Below are 17,828 nucleotides of genomic sequence, written 5' to 3'. Positions count from 1 at the left end.
TAACCTCCCAGTGATCAAACCGTTTGGAATCAGAGATGCGTCTTTCCTGGAAAAGCAAATGGCTGGAGTCTTAAGGGCAGCCAGGTAACACTGGAAGTAGCATCATAGAGAGAGCAGTGTCCTACCTTGTATCCATGTGCAGCAATGAAGCAGATTTATACACACTTATTTCTGATTTTATAACAATGTGGTCTACTGTATGCACTTAGCTTTATTTTGTATGTATTTCATATTACATTATATAAGAAAGAAATTTTTTACAATGAGGGTGGTGAAACACTGGACCAGGTTGCCCAGAGAGGTGGTAGATGCCCCATCTTTGGAAACATTCAAGGTCAGGTTGCACGGGGCTCTGAGCAATGTGATCTAGTTGAAGATGTCCCTGCTCATTGCAGGGGCATTGGACTAGATGACTTTTAAAAGTCCCTTCCAACCCAAAACATTCTATGATTAAAGAGGATGCTATTCAAAACCTGTATCTGGAGGGTATTAGATATTTAAACTCTGAGGCTGCAGGAATACTTTTAAAAGCTGTCAATTCACAGTACTTCTGTGAATTCAACTTCCTTTTTTTCTTTTTGTATACCATAAGCATGTATATTGTAATGTAACACCCCTGAGACAGTCAGTAATTGAAATGTCAGCAGTGTGAAAAACAGGAAAAATTGTACCTGTTTAATTAAAACATAGTGAATTTCTTCACTGTTTAACTGAGAAGGGATTTAACTGTCGAGTAAAATCAAAATAAAAACAAAACAGATTTTCTGAGAATAAAAAAGAAAACAAAGCTTAATGGAGCTTGTTACATCCATTCGTCATTAGAAGGTCCTTTAAAATAAAATGATGCTAAGGTAGAGGAAATTGATGCTGTCGTAGGGGAAAGAGCACTTCTGTCCTACAGGCTATGCCAAAATTCTTTGCATTGAGACTTCCAGAAATAAAAATGGAGGTCATCAATGGTTTTCATTTTATCCCACAACTCTCTCTCTAAGGAATACGTAAATTGTTTCATTTGGTATGCTATAAAGTTCTGCCACAGAATGTGGAGACTGTCTTCTTCAATATTTTGGTATTTCCTAAACTGAAAATAGACTTATACAATTTTAATTATTTAATGTCTAGTTTATGTTTGCATGTGTGTCTTCTAAAACTGACTGGTTCAAAATTGCAGTGCATGTTAGAAATGCCATTTAATTTATTAACTTCACTATTAATGATGGTCAGATTTGTAGATTCACAAAATATAGGTAAACCTCTAATTCTTTAAACAAGTCTTGAAAATTATGTCTTCAAATGACAGGATGGTAAAATGGATTGAATTTCTGATTCAAAGCAGAACTGATACTACCAGAAGCATTGCAACTGTTGCCCTATCAATGAACTATTGTCTATAAACTCAGATGGTAACTGAACCATTCACACAATCAAGGTGCAAGATTGATTTCCAAAGTTATTATGTATTTTTTTCTGCTGATTTCAATTAAAGACGTTCATATACTTTTAGTGTGAAAATCAAGCCATTAATTCCTGTGTTGTACACTAAGATGTTATAAAGCTTGTACAGGTAAGATGTTATAAAGCTTTTAATTAGGTCTATACTTGTTTATCTAGCAATGTGTACTTTTCTATATGTTATGCTATTAACCAGAAATTTTTAAAGTCATATTCATGAAAACCTTTTGATATTTACAGTTTTCACTGATATAAAAAGCAGAAGTGGAAGGCAAAGTGAATGGGCACTTATTTTCAGTTTGTTGATGGGAAGAAAACTGGTTCAAACTGTATAAAGGCCAGGACAATACAACAAGCTCTCAGCAAAAGCAGAAAAATAACAGTTCCGTTCCCAAGCTGCTTTTTTTTTTTTTCCTGATTGTAGAATTTCATTAATTTTCTCAGTATTGCATTTTAGAATGCTGTTTTTCTTTTTCTTCTTTCAGACTGCTGTGGGTTTCAGAGATCAGCCATGGGCATTAAAGGTTTGCAGGGATTTGTGGCAACAGTTTGCCCTGATGTATGCAGAATGGTAGATCTGAGAGAAATAGCAGAAAAACATCGCATCGATCACCCTGATTTCCCACCTGTTATCGTAGTAGATGCCATGAGTTGTGTTAGATACTGGTACACACCAGAATCCTGGGTATGTGGTGGACAGTGGCGGGAGTACCTTGCCATTTTAGAGGATTTTATTAAAGCTTTTATGGCAGCTGGTATCAAGTTGGTGTTTTACTTTGATGGAGTGGTGGAAGAGAAAAAGAGAGATGAATGGATCAAACGGAGGTTTCAGAATAACAAGGAAATAGCCAGAATTTTTCAATTTATCAAGACTCACAGGAAACAACCAGGGAGAGGAATGTTTGTTGTTCCCTCAGCTTTGCCTACTTTTACGCGTTTTGCCCTAAAGTCGCTTGGTCAAAAAACAGTATGCACGTTGCAAGAGGCAGACTTTGAGGTGGCTGCATATGGTTTGGAACATAACTGCATAGGAATTCTTGGCCAAGATAGCGACTACCTCATCTATAACACATGCCCCTACTTTTCCATTGAGAAGCTCCGTTTGGACAGACTGGTCACTCTTATGTACTCTCGAGAACATCTTTGCCATGCATTGGGTCTTAGTTTGACACACCTCCCTCTCTTTGCTTGCTTGCTTGGCAATGATGTTGTTCCAGAAAGATTGTTGGAAGGCTTTTGGCATAAATGTTTAGTCACCAGTCCCCACAAGAATAACAGCTACAGCAGAAGGGCAAATGTAATTCTAGCCGTAGCAAATTACATCTCAAAAGTTCCATGCTCATACAGCAGCCTGGAACACTTGAAAGAGGTGCTACCTTTGGGATCAGACATGACATTACTTTACAGAGGAGTGCAGTCCTATCTTTTGCCTGGGCAGCGGTCTCCGTGGATTCCTCCCAACGTAACAAATTGCCAAACGTTCTCCCTTCAAGAACAAACAGCCATGTGTCAAGATAAGGAAATCCTTCAGGTACCTTGTTTTTTAAAGCTTAATGGTCACTTTATTGCTATGACTGCTTAATGGAAGTTGGTAATGAGTACACTGAACCTATTGATTTAAATTTGCTTGAGCAAAATCTTTTGTCTGTTAAGAACAGCCATGGTTAGGACTATTACATGCATCACGAAGAGGGCCGATGCAGCACATTTAATTAAAAGCAGTTCCTCTCTTGCTGAAGCATCAGGCAGGTCAAATAATGGGGAGCAGCTCCTGCATATGCCTATAGCTGGGCATACAGATGTAATTCCTGTGTATTGCGTGGTGTAATTACTTGGGTTTTGCTTTGAGAGCACACAGGTCAGCTACAGCTATTTAGCGGTGTGCTTGGCTGTGCCTGGCACATGCAGTCAAGGTATCAAAAGGGCTAATGCAGAAATTGAAATTGCTCTTGTGGAGGAGATGAAGAAATTTCCTATAAATCTGTATCTCGTGGGTTTTGGATCAGGTTAATTATCCTTCAGATTCATTGTCCCTGGAGGAACCAAAAGCACTTCAAGTGGCTTGTTAATTCTTAAGGGCAGGGCTGCACTAGCTAGTTTCACTCACAGTTTCCCACATGGGCAGGGATGCTCTAGTGTTGGGGTGAGAAACAGTACAGTCAGATTGGGTCACTCTGGGGATGTATTAGCTAGGGTAGCCTACCTGGGTAATAGAAAACTGAGCTACCTTACATCAGAGTTTATACAATAGTAGCAAGTCCGGAGTACAATTCTGTAAATTTGTGGCAAGTAAGATAATGCATTGAGATTTGATAAAAAAAAAGTATATACAAGGTAGTGTATTTTAGACCCTATATTAGCCATCTGTCACTCCCTATTTTATTAAGCACCTATAGACTTCAAATAGTCTTTTTTTGTCTCTCTTACTTATCTTGAGCATTTTCTTTAAAACTATTTTTCTGTTTCCTCATATTACTCTAAATTAATAATGTAATTTATATTTTCCTTTCCTAAAAAGACTTTAAAACATTTAAAAACTACATTGTAACCTGTGCAATTCTCATTTCAGCTAAACTGCAGATACGTTTGTTTTTTAATTAACCACACATAGATACAATACGTGTCACTTTTGACTGTAGTAGTTAAATAGAATATATTATTTTAAAAAAAAACAACCACCCTACATCCTAACAAAGTGTTGAAAAATATTGTTTATGCTTGAAGTGCAAGTTAAAATTAACCAGAATGTAATTATCTTGGTTGGATTATGGCCAGGACAATAGTGGTAATATCCTTGCTCCTTAAGAGAATGTACCATGCGGTCTTTATGACAAGTGGTCATTATTTCTTGGCTAGATCTTTCATTTGAAGGCTTGCAGTTCTCTAGCGTCATGCTGAGCTACTGCTGTAATAAAATAATAATGTTTAGAAACACTATTGAAGAATGCCTCACTGTTGCTGAATAAATCCTATGTTAAGCCAGTCCCAGGGCCAAGGAAATTACAGTCAAAGTTGTAGAAGTGTTAACTTGTCTTTTGGTTTTGTAAAAGGTGTTTAAATATTTGTATATGTAATGTGTGTGCTTTGTGTTGTATTTTGAAACCTATACGTATTTCCGCTTACCTTGCACATAATGTAAACTGCACGTAAATGACATACACAGCTCGCTTCCAACCTTGAGGACATAGCCTCAGGTTGCTGCTTCTCTAGAAAAGGAGCATAACTTTCTAGCTGACTGTATGTGTAAATCAGAAATATTTTTAAAGATACAGCACTGAATACAGCAATGCTTCTAGAAATAGCTTGTGTCTTTTTCAGGATGTAAGGATGTATAGATTATTGGCAAATTGCAAGAAACTAGTATTTTCAAATTATCTCATATCTGTGATAGTGGTTTGTATGAAATAGTTCAATGCTTCATTCAAATCATGCTTAGAAATATTTAACTCTGCTTTTGTTTTATACAAAAGTAGATTTGGGGAATTACATTGTTTACGTATATTAGGGGATATTGAAGTATTTCTTTCAGGGCAACTATTAATTTATTGCTGTAAGAAAATACTCTGTTGATAGGCATCGTACACAGAAGCCTATCACTGATTTTATGCTCATGTGAGAATTTCTTCTGAAAGTATGACATTTCAGTAGAATTAGTTTTGATCAGTAATGACCCAGTGATTGACTGCAGCTTTGACCTGTTGAGTTCCCAGGTTTGCGGATACTGGAATTCTGCAGAACTGGCGAATTTGGCTCTGGCCAGTGGTCTGGTAATTCCTAGTGAAAAAGGCTGAGATAGCTGCATGGATAGCACAATCCAAATCATGCAGATAGCGTGGCACGTGTAGGGAATGCAGAGCAGAGAAACATCAGTGCCTCCTCACCATCCAGCATGGAGAGCCCAGGAGAATTATTATTAGTGGCATCTCGTGGAAATAATTGGCTCCGCTCAGCTGTTTGAACACCCCCACAGTTTTGGTCTGATGTTGTGGAGTAGAAAGTCTGTCTGGTTTTGCCCTTGGCCAGTCTAGGTTACAGGTGTTACTGGTTGAAATTCTGTGCTGCCTGAGAGCAGCTTGGTTGCTTCTGCATCTAAGCGGCTCCAGACTGGCTGTCCCTGTTGGTACTGAAGCTGCTTATAGCCTGCTGCTGTAGCCAGGTGCGTCTGCATACAGTGCATGGTTAGTATGCAGCCTGGGTGATGCTGTGATTCTACTTTTCAGCAACAGCCTGCAGACCCCTCACTAGAGTAGACTGTATTTCTTTTCTTGAGGAAGAGCTATTGCAAAGTAAAAGTGTGGTGAATTTAAGTATTCTAATTTCACCACAATGTAAACTATGCAAAGTCAGCTCCTGAAAGAAATGGAGCTGTCTTATGTAGCTCATCTTGCAATAAAATTAGAAGTTTGGGGTTTGTCATGCCTTCACTCACTATTTAAAAAGGGAAGGTATGTTTTCAGGTGACTAAAGGAGGGCAGCTCATTTTTCTATTTCTGAATTCAGAATTCATTTTTAAGAATAATTACTCCCTAAAAACTGTCATTAAAAATGCCAAGTTTTAAGAATGCAAGGAGGGGCTAAAAAAGGCAGTGATCCCCAGGGTTTCCTGGGGATTCCTGTCCACAAAAAAGATAGATGTCTGAAAGTATGCCATACTACTGTTATTTGAACAGGCACTTTTTCTCTCCCTGGCTATTCCCTCCATTTCCACTGATAGGGAAAGTGCCATTTCCTTGAACAGGTTGTTGCTTTATGATCCTTTTTAATTTTGGAGATAATGCCCTCTTCCTTTTTTGAACAAACAGGTAGCTAAAGAACAGCATATCCGATCTGAGAATTATACAATCTTCAATATCCTGAGCAGTGGAGAGACTGAGTGCAGCAACTCTTTGGAAGATGAATGTGATACAGAGATTCCCGGACAGGCACTTATCTACCGTCCTGCTCGTCAGCATATTTATTCTGTCCTGTTGGAATCTGGAAAAGGTAAGGATTAAACTACTTACACCATTATTCAAGTATGCTTTCAATTTTGAAATATGAAATTTTGAATTAATTGTTTCAGTGGCTACATCAGCATGACATTTAGGATAAAAACTGTGGGCAGCTGAAGTGTACTTCTTAAGGAATCAGGAGAAAATGTGACAATGAAATTGCAGTTTTTCTACATGCTGTTCGATTTCAGTGCTTTTAAAGAGATTTTCTAAAAATTGGGGGTTTTTTTCCTTGTTAAGTTGTGAAAGTTGTTAATGATCAAAGGGTAGAGCAAAGCGATAACATTTAGAAGATTTTAAAAGTTTGAGAGGATGTGAAACCTTATGTTACTTTGCTAAGTCTAGCTCCTGATGAATTAGTGAGTTGTAATACAGTGTAATGCACTGTTACAGTTTTACCTTCTGTTGGTTTTAAGTCTGCAATTTTAAGAACAGTGGATAGTCAAATATGGTTATAGTGGTAATACAAATGTAAGTAGTCATGCCAGTGATTGTTAGTTCTTTCATCAAAGTGCAAGAAAATATGATTTCTTTATCCAGTGGTGTAAACAGATTCTGTAGCAGGTATAAGTATCTATGCTTACATTCTTCTGTTTTAAGACAGGTAATTCTTTATTCACATCCTTGGACAAATTTTATGTTCTAAAGACTTCCAGTAGTTAAAAGTTTTCTTTAGCTACAGTGTCTTCTAGGCAGTGAGTTGAAAATTAAAAATGTACTGAACTTTTATTCCTTTTAATATGTTGATTTTTCCTTGGTAAAAAGGAAATCTTTACTGATGAAAGTGCACTGCCATCAAACCTAATATTCAAACTATGTGCTTAGAAGGGCACAGAAAGGTAATTAAGTACCTGACTTCTTTCAGCAACTAGAAGCTGATGTTGTGCCATAATAGGAAAAAAGAAATAGGAAAAACTGAATCAGAGTTTACGTAGGCATTTGGAGAGAGTAACAAAAATCTCAGCAGTAATTATGCACATCTGTCATTTTTCATTTTTTCGGCCTACTGCCTCTAAGTTTTGTAGACAATTATAACTTGGTTGGGTTTTGTTTATTCCTCTAAGCAGCAGGATATTCATTGATGTTTTCAGAAACACCCAGACCAAAACTTCTAATTAACAATTGTTGCTGCAAGATGGCAGGGTAGTAGGCAGATTTGCATTTGTGTTACAGTGTTTGTAGTACTCAGATGAAAAAGATTAGAAATGAAATCAGAAACATTAATTTATAATCTTATTGAAAATGAAATTTGGACGTGAAAGAGGTCTTCTTTTAAGAAAGTGATTTTAGAATAAAATCACAGATAACATGTATTATTTATTCTCAGTTCATGTTTCAAATTTCAGAGATAATTTTCTAAAGTAAATCATAGTGCATCCTCAGTCCTTAACCCTTCCAGAAAGGTAGGTAGAGTGTGTCTGCGTGGGCACCCCTATTAAATCTGCATTTTTAGTGCATGTGTCTACCTCTAACTGCTTTAACCACGTCTTTTCCTAGTAGTTCATGGGTTGGTATTTTATCCTAGCATATAGTTGCTTCTAAGTCAAGAGTGTAGACCATTAATCAGAGTCTGTATGGGAATTCATAAGTAAGTGTCAGCATTATTTTTTATGAATTTGTTGCTAGACCTACAAGGAAGTTTTGTTCTTTACAAAGTAAGTAGAATCCTATGCCAGTTTCCCTCAGATGAGGTCAAGTTGACTGTTTTTTGCAATTTGATGAGGGGTAGGATAGGAAGAAGTAACCTACGCTGTATGTGGGTTGTAGGATAACGTAGAATTAATGTGCCTAAGAGACCCAAGAATCCATAGGAGCTGGATTTTGTCATATCCTTTGAAATCACCTGCATAGACCATGCCACTTTGCCTGAAGCTATAGTGTGACCAGTGTTTCTTTTGCTGTCAGTGCCAGTTTAGGTAATTCTCTTGCAGAGCCACTCATTTCAGTCCCTGTGCAACCTCTCAGTTGTGCTGGTGCAGCAGTTTGTGCAGCTGCTTGGTGGCCTAGTTTGAGATACTGAAAATAGCCCTCTCTCTTTCTTCCCTTTCTTGCAGTCAGGTAACTAACCTGGTTCTGTTTCTCCACCTGACTCTTTGTGTAGCCACAAACAGCTGTGGTGAAACAGCCCAAGGGAATGGCAGGGAGTGGCAATGAGCAAATCCATGGTCGCCTGTAAAAGTTCGCAGTGCTGCTGAAAGCTCATGAAGCTATGCCTTTGGCATAGTTTGGTATACGGTAAGCATGTGCGTACCTTTACTCATGGAAATGTTACTAGAATCACAGCCTATTTTTGACCCTACAAAAATATATAGAGGGTTGATGGTGGTCCTGAAAACATGGCATTTGTTGCCTGTGTATTTTAAAAGCATTTTTATAATTAATTGAACCGTTTCTGATCATTAAGTGGAGTATCGCCTCTAGTGACATATAAATTGTTAACTTTTAGCATCTTTCCTAGAAAAACAGTACTATTGGAAAAATTCAAGAAGGAGGGGAAAATAACAGTAATGCAGCTTGATAGGCCAGCCAAGCTCTCTTTTGTGTGCTAAGATTTCAGAACAAAGCTGGCAGGTTTTGGCACTAGCACAGTCCATGGAAATACCTGCACCTGCGTGACTGTTGCCAATTAGGAGGTTGTGTAATGTAGCCTAAGCCTGTGGCCAGCTCCTGGAAGTCCTGGCATCACTCCCAGTTCTAACATTAGCAGGCCAGACTGACCCTCGCTTTGACTCTGTCAAAAAAAGTCCATTAGCAGAATTTTTGCCAGTTATCACCAGTGACCACTCAGGAGGGCTGGCATTGTTGCAGGCATAGAGGAGCACACATAACAGCATTTCCAACTGTCTCGTGTTTTGGTGTTTTGTACATAGTTGAAATTTTCCTTAGGCTGCCTAGGTTGTTCAGGTTGTTCCACAGGTTGTTTGGAATCTATTGAAACAAAGGAACTGCTATGTTTCGAATTTGACTGATGATATTCTGTATGTGCATTGTGGGGAAAAAAAGTTTGAAAAGTTACTGTTTTTTTCCAGAGACATTTCCATGCAAGGAGGGTTGGCATTTAGTAATTGTGTCTCCATTTTTTTCTTGGTATGTTAATGTGCTGTCAGTTTGCAGGATCTTGCTTTCAGCTATATTTGTTTGGCTACTTATATGAATAGTCATATACTTTTGTTGCTAATGGATTATAATAGTGAAAAGTACTGATGTGGTGCTATGTCCTGTACTAACATTCACATAGATTAAAAGAAAAAAAACTAGAGGTTTCCTATTGACTTCTCTCTTTACTGTGCTTGGGCCTGATGGGTAATGTAAAGGTAGTATTTCACTGCCATTTGGAATCAAGTGACATTTTGATAAGTTCTGTGAATTGTGGAACTCGGAAAGAGTGATTCTCCTCGCCAGCTTCCCCTCAGCAAAGGTTTTATATTTCCAGGCTCCTTCCTAGCAGCTCTTAACTTCTTCCCATGTCCTTCACAACTCCTGCCTGCAATATATGGTGTTTTCAAGTATGTTTCCTATTGCCTTCTGCTCTCCCCACATCCTGTCTACCTTTTTATTCAGCTCTAGCTCTTCCATAGCTACTTGTGTATTGACTTGCCATCCAGTGCGTTCAGATACAACAGGTAACTTGAACTTTCATGTCTGTCTTTCAGTTGGTGCCCTAATAGCATCCCTCTGTCAGCTGAGTCACTAGTTTCACAAACTGTTTAGGAATTTAATACATTTGAAATCTCTTCTCCTCTGTCAGATTTAGTTGAAACAGAGCAGTGCATCCATGAATTACTTATGACAGATGTCCTAATTGTATTAGGCTTTCTTCCTTAAGAAGCCAGGCTAAAATTTGGGAGGTTGAGCTGAATAGATTGAATAAAGCAGAGTAATTTACATAATAAATCTTAAAACAGAATGCTAAAACATCAGAAGCTTTCTGAAAGTGACTTTGGGATATTAAATTGGTGGGTTTTATTCATGAAATAGCATTATCATAGGCAATGATTTATAATCAAGATGTGAGACTATTCAGCTACTGGAATGTGCAGTTTAAGGTTTGTTTTTTTTTTTCCCTAGTATAGGCATTTTTCATTTTGTTCATAATGTCATCTGTTTATGAACAGTGAAGCATGGCAAGGCAACTGTAATGCTGTCCCGCATAGTCCAGCTGTTGGTTCTTTAGTCCCTCACCTTTATTGGGAGTTTGTGCTGTAGGTCCATGGGTAAGGAAGGAAGAAGAAGCAGGGCTGTAAAACAGATTTTGTCATGTTCTTTTCCCCCGCTCTTATCGCTGACACTAGCATCTGAGGAATTTCTGCCATTGCACCATAGCACACTGCTTGTTCATTCGTGCCAACAGTCGTTTGCAGCGTTGAGCTATGAGTGTGATCAGGAAATTAATGTGACCAAACGGTTTGGCGTGGTATAGGGAAGGGAAGGGGAGCATTGGAGAGATCTGATTGGTTTGTTTTAAGCTAGATGAAGTTTTTGATTAGGGTTCATAATGTGGCATCGGAAATACTTGTGCAGTAAAGTGCGGGGTGATTGGAATTGATGACAAAAGGTAGGAATTTTTAAGAACAGTGGCTTCAGCACTGGCTGAGAGCTGGAAGGAATTAGAAATGCAATTCTGTGAATCTGGAAAGGGACAAAGGAAGGAAAAAAAAGCTTTGAGATTTGCCTGGAAAAGATTTGAAAACACTATTCCAAGCGCCCAGGACTGGCTGAATCTGTTTACTTCATACTGTTTACCAGACTGCAGAGGGTGGAAATTTAGGGCACTATGACATGGTTACCATAAGCAAAATCTGGACAGAATGCAGAAGCACCAGGTATAACAATAACGAAGGAGGTTTTTTAAGACTTGCATTGGAATGATTATGAGCTGATTATTGGAAATTGGATAGACTGCATTTCAAAAATTCTGAAATGCTTGAGTTTTTTCTGAGGGCATTTTCATTTTTAGTTTTTTTGTTTGTTTGTTTGTTTTGAAGCATCAAGTAGTTATATGCTAACTCAAGTAGTACAATTTTTAATTTAAGAGGCACCCTGCTCTTTACTGGGAGGCGGGGCAGAGTTGAGGTTAGAGGGTAGGAAGCCACTTGAGCTATTATGCATAAACAATCCCTTTATACTAGATAAAAGGTCTGGAACAATGGGCTGTAAAAGCTCTGCATCTGATGGTGGGATGACTCCATTGCTGTCAGCTTTCAAATAGCCATCAAGGCCTCCTTATAAAGATTTTGCCTCAAACCCTGACACGGGAAATGTCAGGGCAAGTTGGGAGGAGAATCATATTAAGGACTGCCTGCATATGTGGCAGTGTGACAGCCCTGAGAGACTGAGGTAGCTCATGTAGGTCCCTAAGCTATGCCAGATGCCTCCACAGCTTCCTGAACTGCCTTGGAATGGGAAGGCCTAAAATTGGCTGAAAGCCATTTTAGAACGCTTTCCACAGGCACTTGTACTTACATTTTTGGCTGCAATTCCCGACTGCAAACTCATGTTTATAGTACATAATTCAAACTCTTCTCATTTGTTCTGATGATTTGTCATAAAGATACTAAAACTAATTTTTCTTGGTTTGTTTTTAAAGAAGCTGAGCAAACAAGTCATTATGAAGTGCCTTCTATTACTTTACAATCCTGATCACCACTGCTTCCAACTTTTACACTACTGTCAATGCTTGCATTTGACTTACTGATGCAATTCTGTCTTTTTTAGGTGGAGCCTATCCTTTGGTAAAAGAGTGGTTTGTCTATTTTGGCAATCCTCTCCAGCAGCCAGAGCTGATACAACCTGTACAACCTTCTGTTCCAGGTAGAATAAAAATGTGTTTAAATCTGAACTGAAATAATGACATCACTAAAATCAGGTTAGACAATCCATCATCACATATTTGATATGGAATGCAAAACAAGTGTGGAGAACAAGGAGCTCAAGTAGAAATGCTGCATGCTTGTGACTTCTTTTTTTAGTTACCCCATGTAATTATAATAGGATTCAGCTTTGAGCTACATGTTATTACTATGTCTTGTTAAACCCAGTGCTAATTCAGACATCAGTTCTAAAATGCAAACAATTTCTTAGAGGTTCTAAATATTGCTAAATACTGCTCTGAGGCCAGGATAAGTGGTTGTGTAGGGCCATACTAAAATTCTTCTATTAAGCTGTTTGAGAGAATGAGTTAACGAGATTTGTGGAGAATATAAAAAAGGACCATTTTTAGATCACCTGTGACAACCCAAAAAGAGAATCCAGCTTTCAATAAAAAATAAGTAGGCTGTCTGTTTCTGTGAAGCTGTTTCTACTGTCTTAAGCATCAAGTGTTTTGTGTGAATTTTGTCTTCTTTCCTTTGGTAAAGGACGCATTCGTGAACGCTTTTAGTGAAATTAGTGTTACAAGGAATGTGTTACATTTACACGGAAGTATCATAGACTTTAGTGAAAAGATTGGGCACTGTATATGTCACTCATCTCTTTATCACTAAATTGTATCATGCAATGTAAGTTTAAGATAGGGACCAAACAGTACTGTATCAATGATGTTATTTCAGAGGGTTTATTTGTCCATGCTATTGTAGTCATAACCCCTCTATCTTTACTCTCACAGCTCACTCTCTGTCTAGCATCTGCTGTCATGTGGATCAAGAGCTCAGAGGTTTTTTTAGTCTTTCATATGAAATGACTTATATGCAATACTGTTGATATCTTATTAAGAAAAATTATTATCTACTTGATTTTTCAGAGTAATTACCAGTTCTTCTTCCCTGGAGCTTTCTGTAGCAGTCCTTGTTCTGATCTCATCTAAGTCCAGATTCAGACGATGAAAAACATGCACATATTTTTTATATTTTTATTTTGGTTAGGGATTGCTTTAGAACCTACTTGTTTTTAATTTTCTAGGGTTACAGTAAATTTTCTTTTAAGGTATCCTAAGATTGTACATTTATCTTCATATTTGAAACTCACATATTTAATAAGAGTCTTCAAATTCAAGGATGAAGGAAAAACAGTTGCTCTTTAGAATCAGCCTTTTCAAAGTCCTTTTGAAAGGAACTGTTTGGAAAGAAATGAGTTACATAGACAAAGTACAAACAAGGTTTCATTTGATATACAGTAGTTGCACTGTCCAGTACCCCGATATAATATTAGGAGAGTGATTATCTGATTGACTTGATGATAGCATGAAATTGCTGTGAAATTTTCCAAATGGATATGAGTATGCAGGGTAAAAATTGATTGGTCTGTACTGTACAGCTGTTTTACTTCAGCATACAATGGTCTGGGAACATGCATTTGTAAAACAAGCAAACAAAACTCAATGAAGTATAAACCAAACCTAGGTAGTTAATTTCAGTTTGCATGGCAAATACACTGCATTTATTGTTATGAAATTTTCCTTCCCAGATAGTATAGTACCTTACTCCCTTTCTGGAGAGGAATCCACTTAATCTCATGTACTCTGGTTCTACTGCTCTGCAAACATGCTACACATAGAACCCATCTTCATATTGACGATAAACAGGATTTAAAATCACTGTGTGTGTTTGTTTATAGCAACTGTACAAGAGGAGTTTATAAAAACAGCATCTTTTCAGCCATAATCTTTACTAACTCAGTAATGAAAGGCTGTTCAAGCAGACTATTAAAAAGGGGGAGGAGGACTTCTAGTGTTTATTTTTAGTGCTCTGTTGTCATTCCTTCAGCGAACAAATATTTTTCTAAAATTTTTGCAGTCCATATTTGTATGCCTTACATTCGCTCATGCATCTTTTATTTTCCACCGCATGACTTTCTAATTCACCAAATAAGGTTCTCAACAGCGCATCACATTTTTCAGACAGGGATCATACTTAGAGCTAAATTTAAAGAAGTAGTTATAGGAAGTTAAAGTTCAAAGCTGTCAATCAAGATCAGGTTACTCAAAAAAGAGAAAAAAACCTTACCAGAAATTATTTGAAAAATCACAGGTGCAATTAATCTGAAAAGGTTCTTTGTTTTATCTTTTTTTTTGAAAAAATAACCTCATCATCACAACCACTTTAGAAGTGTACTGAGAATATATGGGAAATCCTGACTCTTGAAAGTGATTTAGATTAAAAAGTCTGAAGAAAAAACATTTGATATGAACTTTGAACTGTAATGTGCGTAACCATAAATGTTTCAGATTTCACATTGATATTAAATAAATTAAAAAAAGTAGAATTCCCACTGATTTTTTTGTGGGTGTATAGAACAGCAGAATTGTCATGCATCTGAAAAGCTTGCAGGTAACTTATTGAATGTTAGCTTTTTTTAAAAAATGAAATACTGAATCCTAAAGGCTGTAAGATGATAGCTTAAAATATATTTAAAATATAGTGTATGTTATGTATATGTATTTTTCTTGAGAGGCAGTCTTCTGAATTAGCATCTGCGCTCGCTCACATTCTCTGTCTCTCTTTCTCCCTTCTGGAATGTTTCCTTTCAGTTGAATGAATGTGAACATGATGTTTCCCACACACTGACAGAGCAGCACTTAAATTGATAAAAAATGTCTCTGAGAAATGAATTTTGTTACAAGATCTGTGATCCAAGAAAATGCTGTTTAACATCCATATCTTGTGAACATTGCTGATCTATTTGGTGTGTGTGTGCAGTTCGTATGGAACAGAGGAAGTTTTAAAGTCTTTACTGGAAATGTATGGATTCTGCTTTTCATTTTATTTCTGAAAATGTGTAGGATATTGTAGCTTCATACCACAGGAAAGGTTGTTGAGGAATGCCTGAATGCATTCCTGTCCAGCCTGCTCTATGTGAACCTGCTTTGGACTAGATGATCTCCGAAGGTCCCTTCCAACCCCTACCATTCTGTGATTCTGTAATATTAGTGTATTAGTGTATTCCACAACTTTTGTGTGCATTGCATATTCATAAATCAGTTATTGAAGTTCAAACAAATGGGAAAAAAAAATATGTATTCCCTTGAAGTGCTCTTGTTTATCATGATGCTTTCTACATGGCAATGTCTTTAAATGTGTGAGTGAAAAGGAAAAAAGAAAAAATAACACAATCAATGCTTTCTCTCTTAACTTGTTGGTTGTCCATTTTTGTGCTTAGGCAAGTAGTACATCTTGACCTCCGTGGAGGTCTTTGTGATGCTCCTCTTCTTGGACTTCCCAAGGACTACAGTTTACATGGTACTGAATATGGTTTTCACACAGTTTTGTGCATGTTGAGAATAACCATAAGCATATGTAGTGTTTGAGTATCTCTCTATAATTCACGGGAACGTGTAGTTCCTACGACCCCAGTAGGATAGATCATTTTCTCGTGACTAATCTTTACAGTAAAGATGTATCAATTGTATATATCTAAGTATGTTTTGGTGTGTTTCCCTTTTGTTACTCAGTTTTGGGTTTTTTTTAGGTTAATTTAGCAAATATTTAGATGTGTTCAGAAATTAAAATATTTCTCCCTCCTATCCCAGAAAATTTCTGTTTTTCAGGAATGCTTTCTAGTTGCTGTGAAGTATGTCGTGAGGATTAACTAGAGCAGAGAACAGTTTTGTAGGTCTGCTGTATATGAATCTTAGGTCCGTTGACAGGGGGATTGGAACTAGATGATCTTTAAGGTCCCTTTCGACATGAACCATTCTATGATTCTGTCACTGTATGCATGATGAGAGAGTCATTAAATTTCAGTGTGTTTGTTTTCTTTGTTTTACTTATCTTTCATTTAAGGGTTAATATAACGGCTCACTCTTGGGTATCACATGGAATTTAATTACTTATAGAAGAGATCCTTTCAGAAAAATTATGCTTTTGGTTGGCATGTTTTACAAGGAGATAGCGTCAAGTTTTCTTTCCCAGAGTGAATAACTCATAATTCATCAGTACCTCTTTTTTTTTTCCCAGGCGCAAGTAGATGTTGTTTCTGAAAGTGTAAGGAAGTGTTTATGGAAGAGATGTCTTGAATTTTTTGTTCAGCTCTCTCAATATAGATATGCAATCTTGATTATTGGTGTAGTTCATGGTTTTACTCTGAAGAAAGAAGGATTTCTATTATTGGATATACCCCTGGATGCAATTCATTTAAAAAAACTTTACAGATGGAAAGACTACTTTCCTTTAACTGATTCTTGGCATATCTGTTCATATGCAGCTGATTGGGAACCTTCTAGAAAGCAGAAACCATCAAAACTATTTGAGTTTACCTATGTAAAAATTGTCTCACACATTAAAGTTGCTTAGCCTTGGTAGGAAAAGTTGACTTTGTTTTGGTTTTATGCATATTATCTTTGCTTTTCTTCCTGGAAGTCAGTCTCTGCTGTTCTGTTTTTTTCTTAAGGCAGCAATTACCAGCATGCAAACCAGTAATCCAAGTCTTATTGTGCTGTCTGTACTGGTCGGCTCACTGCCAGCATTTGTGTTATCGTTAATTTGCATTTCTAACTCCAATCAAGAAACTGGCATTTTTTCTTAATATATATATATTTCCCTACAAACTAAAGTTAGAAACTTACAGATTGTATGACGGGAGTTCTTTACATGGTTAAAACTTTTGATGGCAGTTAGTCTTAAAAATAGTAAAAGAAACATCCATCAGGGAGATGAAGAAAGAAAATACTAACTTCTCTTCCAGTTTCCCCCTCTCCAAAGAGTTAGTACCATTTGGTTAATGGGCTTTCTTGGTTAAATAAACATTGTCTGTGTAGATTTCGGCACCTTGTCACTTTAACCATTTATTATCACCAAGTGTTCCTGACTGGACTACAGCTGCTGCATGTCACACAAAAAAGAGGTGTTACCAAATGTAGCTTAATTAGTCCACATTTAAAATTCACACCTCGTTCTATTTAACTACAGAAGCAGCAGTACTTTATGGGAGGATTCTGTTTTTAATTGGGATTCTTAGGCATAACCAGTTAGCTGTTCTGTTATTTCACGTGCATTAGTGTTTATTTTGATAATGGATTAAATGTAATTTCAATGGGGAGCAAATTCTACATTAGTTCACACGTGTCACAAGTAGGGAGATGGCAACATGAGGTAAATATTAAGGATTTAGAGACCAGAGTGGAAGATACTATAGAAAGTCTGGGAAGATACATTATACATAACTGATGGCAGTTCTTTTGTGTGTGTTTGCAACAGCGTTTCATACAGTAGTCTAGGGAGTGCAAAATACTAGATAGCCTTGATTTTTGTTCCCAACCTGGAACCTACTGCAGAGGAGTCATACCAGCACAGTGTTTTGTGGAGAATGCATTTGCCAGTAAATGGCAGAGGTGACCGGTTTGTTCACTGAAACAGATGATTATATGGGAGGCAATGCGAGGATCCCTCAAGGACTCCTGATATGCTAGCTCTAAGAGAGAGAGAAGAAACAGGTATGGTTGTTTTCTGCTAA

General features: G+C 37.3%; 1 protein-coding gene across 4 annotated transcripts in view; it reads left to right on the top strand.

Annotated features, from left to right (window-relative positions):
• Positions 1 to 17,828, top strand: part of FAM120B (family with sequence similarity 120 member B) — a 52,754-nt gene that overhangs the window by 1,608 nt on the left and 33,318 nt on the right. For 2 of the 4 annotated variants that reach the window (XM_074580178.1, XM_074580179.1), the window contains exons 2-4: positions 1,938 to 2,983; positions 6,255 to 6,435; positions 12,159 to 12,254. In XM_074580178.1, the coding sequence (XP_074436279.1) occupies positions 1,964 to 2,983; positions 6,255 to 6,435; positions 12,159 to 12,254 (1,297 nt within the window). In that variant the 5' untranslated portion in view covers positions 1,938 to 1,963. The remainder of the gene's footprint in view (positions 1 to 1,937; positions 2,984 to 6,254; positions 6,436 to 12,158; positions 12,255 to 17,828) is intronic. The other 2 variants (XM_074580181.1, XM_074580180.1) reach the window with 2 other exon arrangements.

Source organism: Larus michahellis, chromosome 3, assembly GCF_964199755.1.
Source record: "Larus michahellis chromosome 3, bLarMic1.1, whole genome shotgun sequence".
Classification (NCBI taxonomy): Eukaryota; Metazoa; Chordata; class Aves; order Charadriiformes; family Laridae; genus Larus; species Larus michahellis.
The sequence above is the reverse complement of the archived record's forward strand: the minus strand, read 5'-3'. Positions and strand labels throughout refer to the sequence as shown.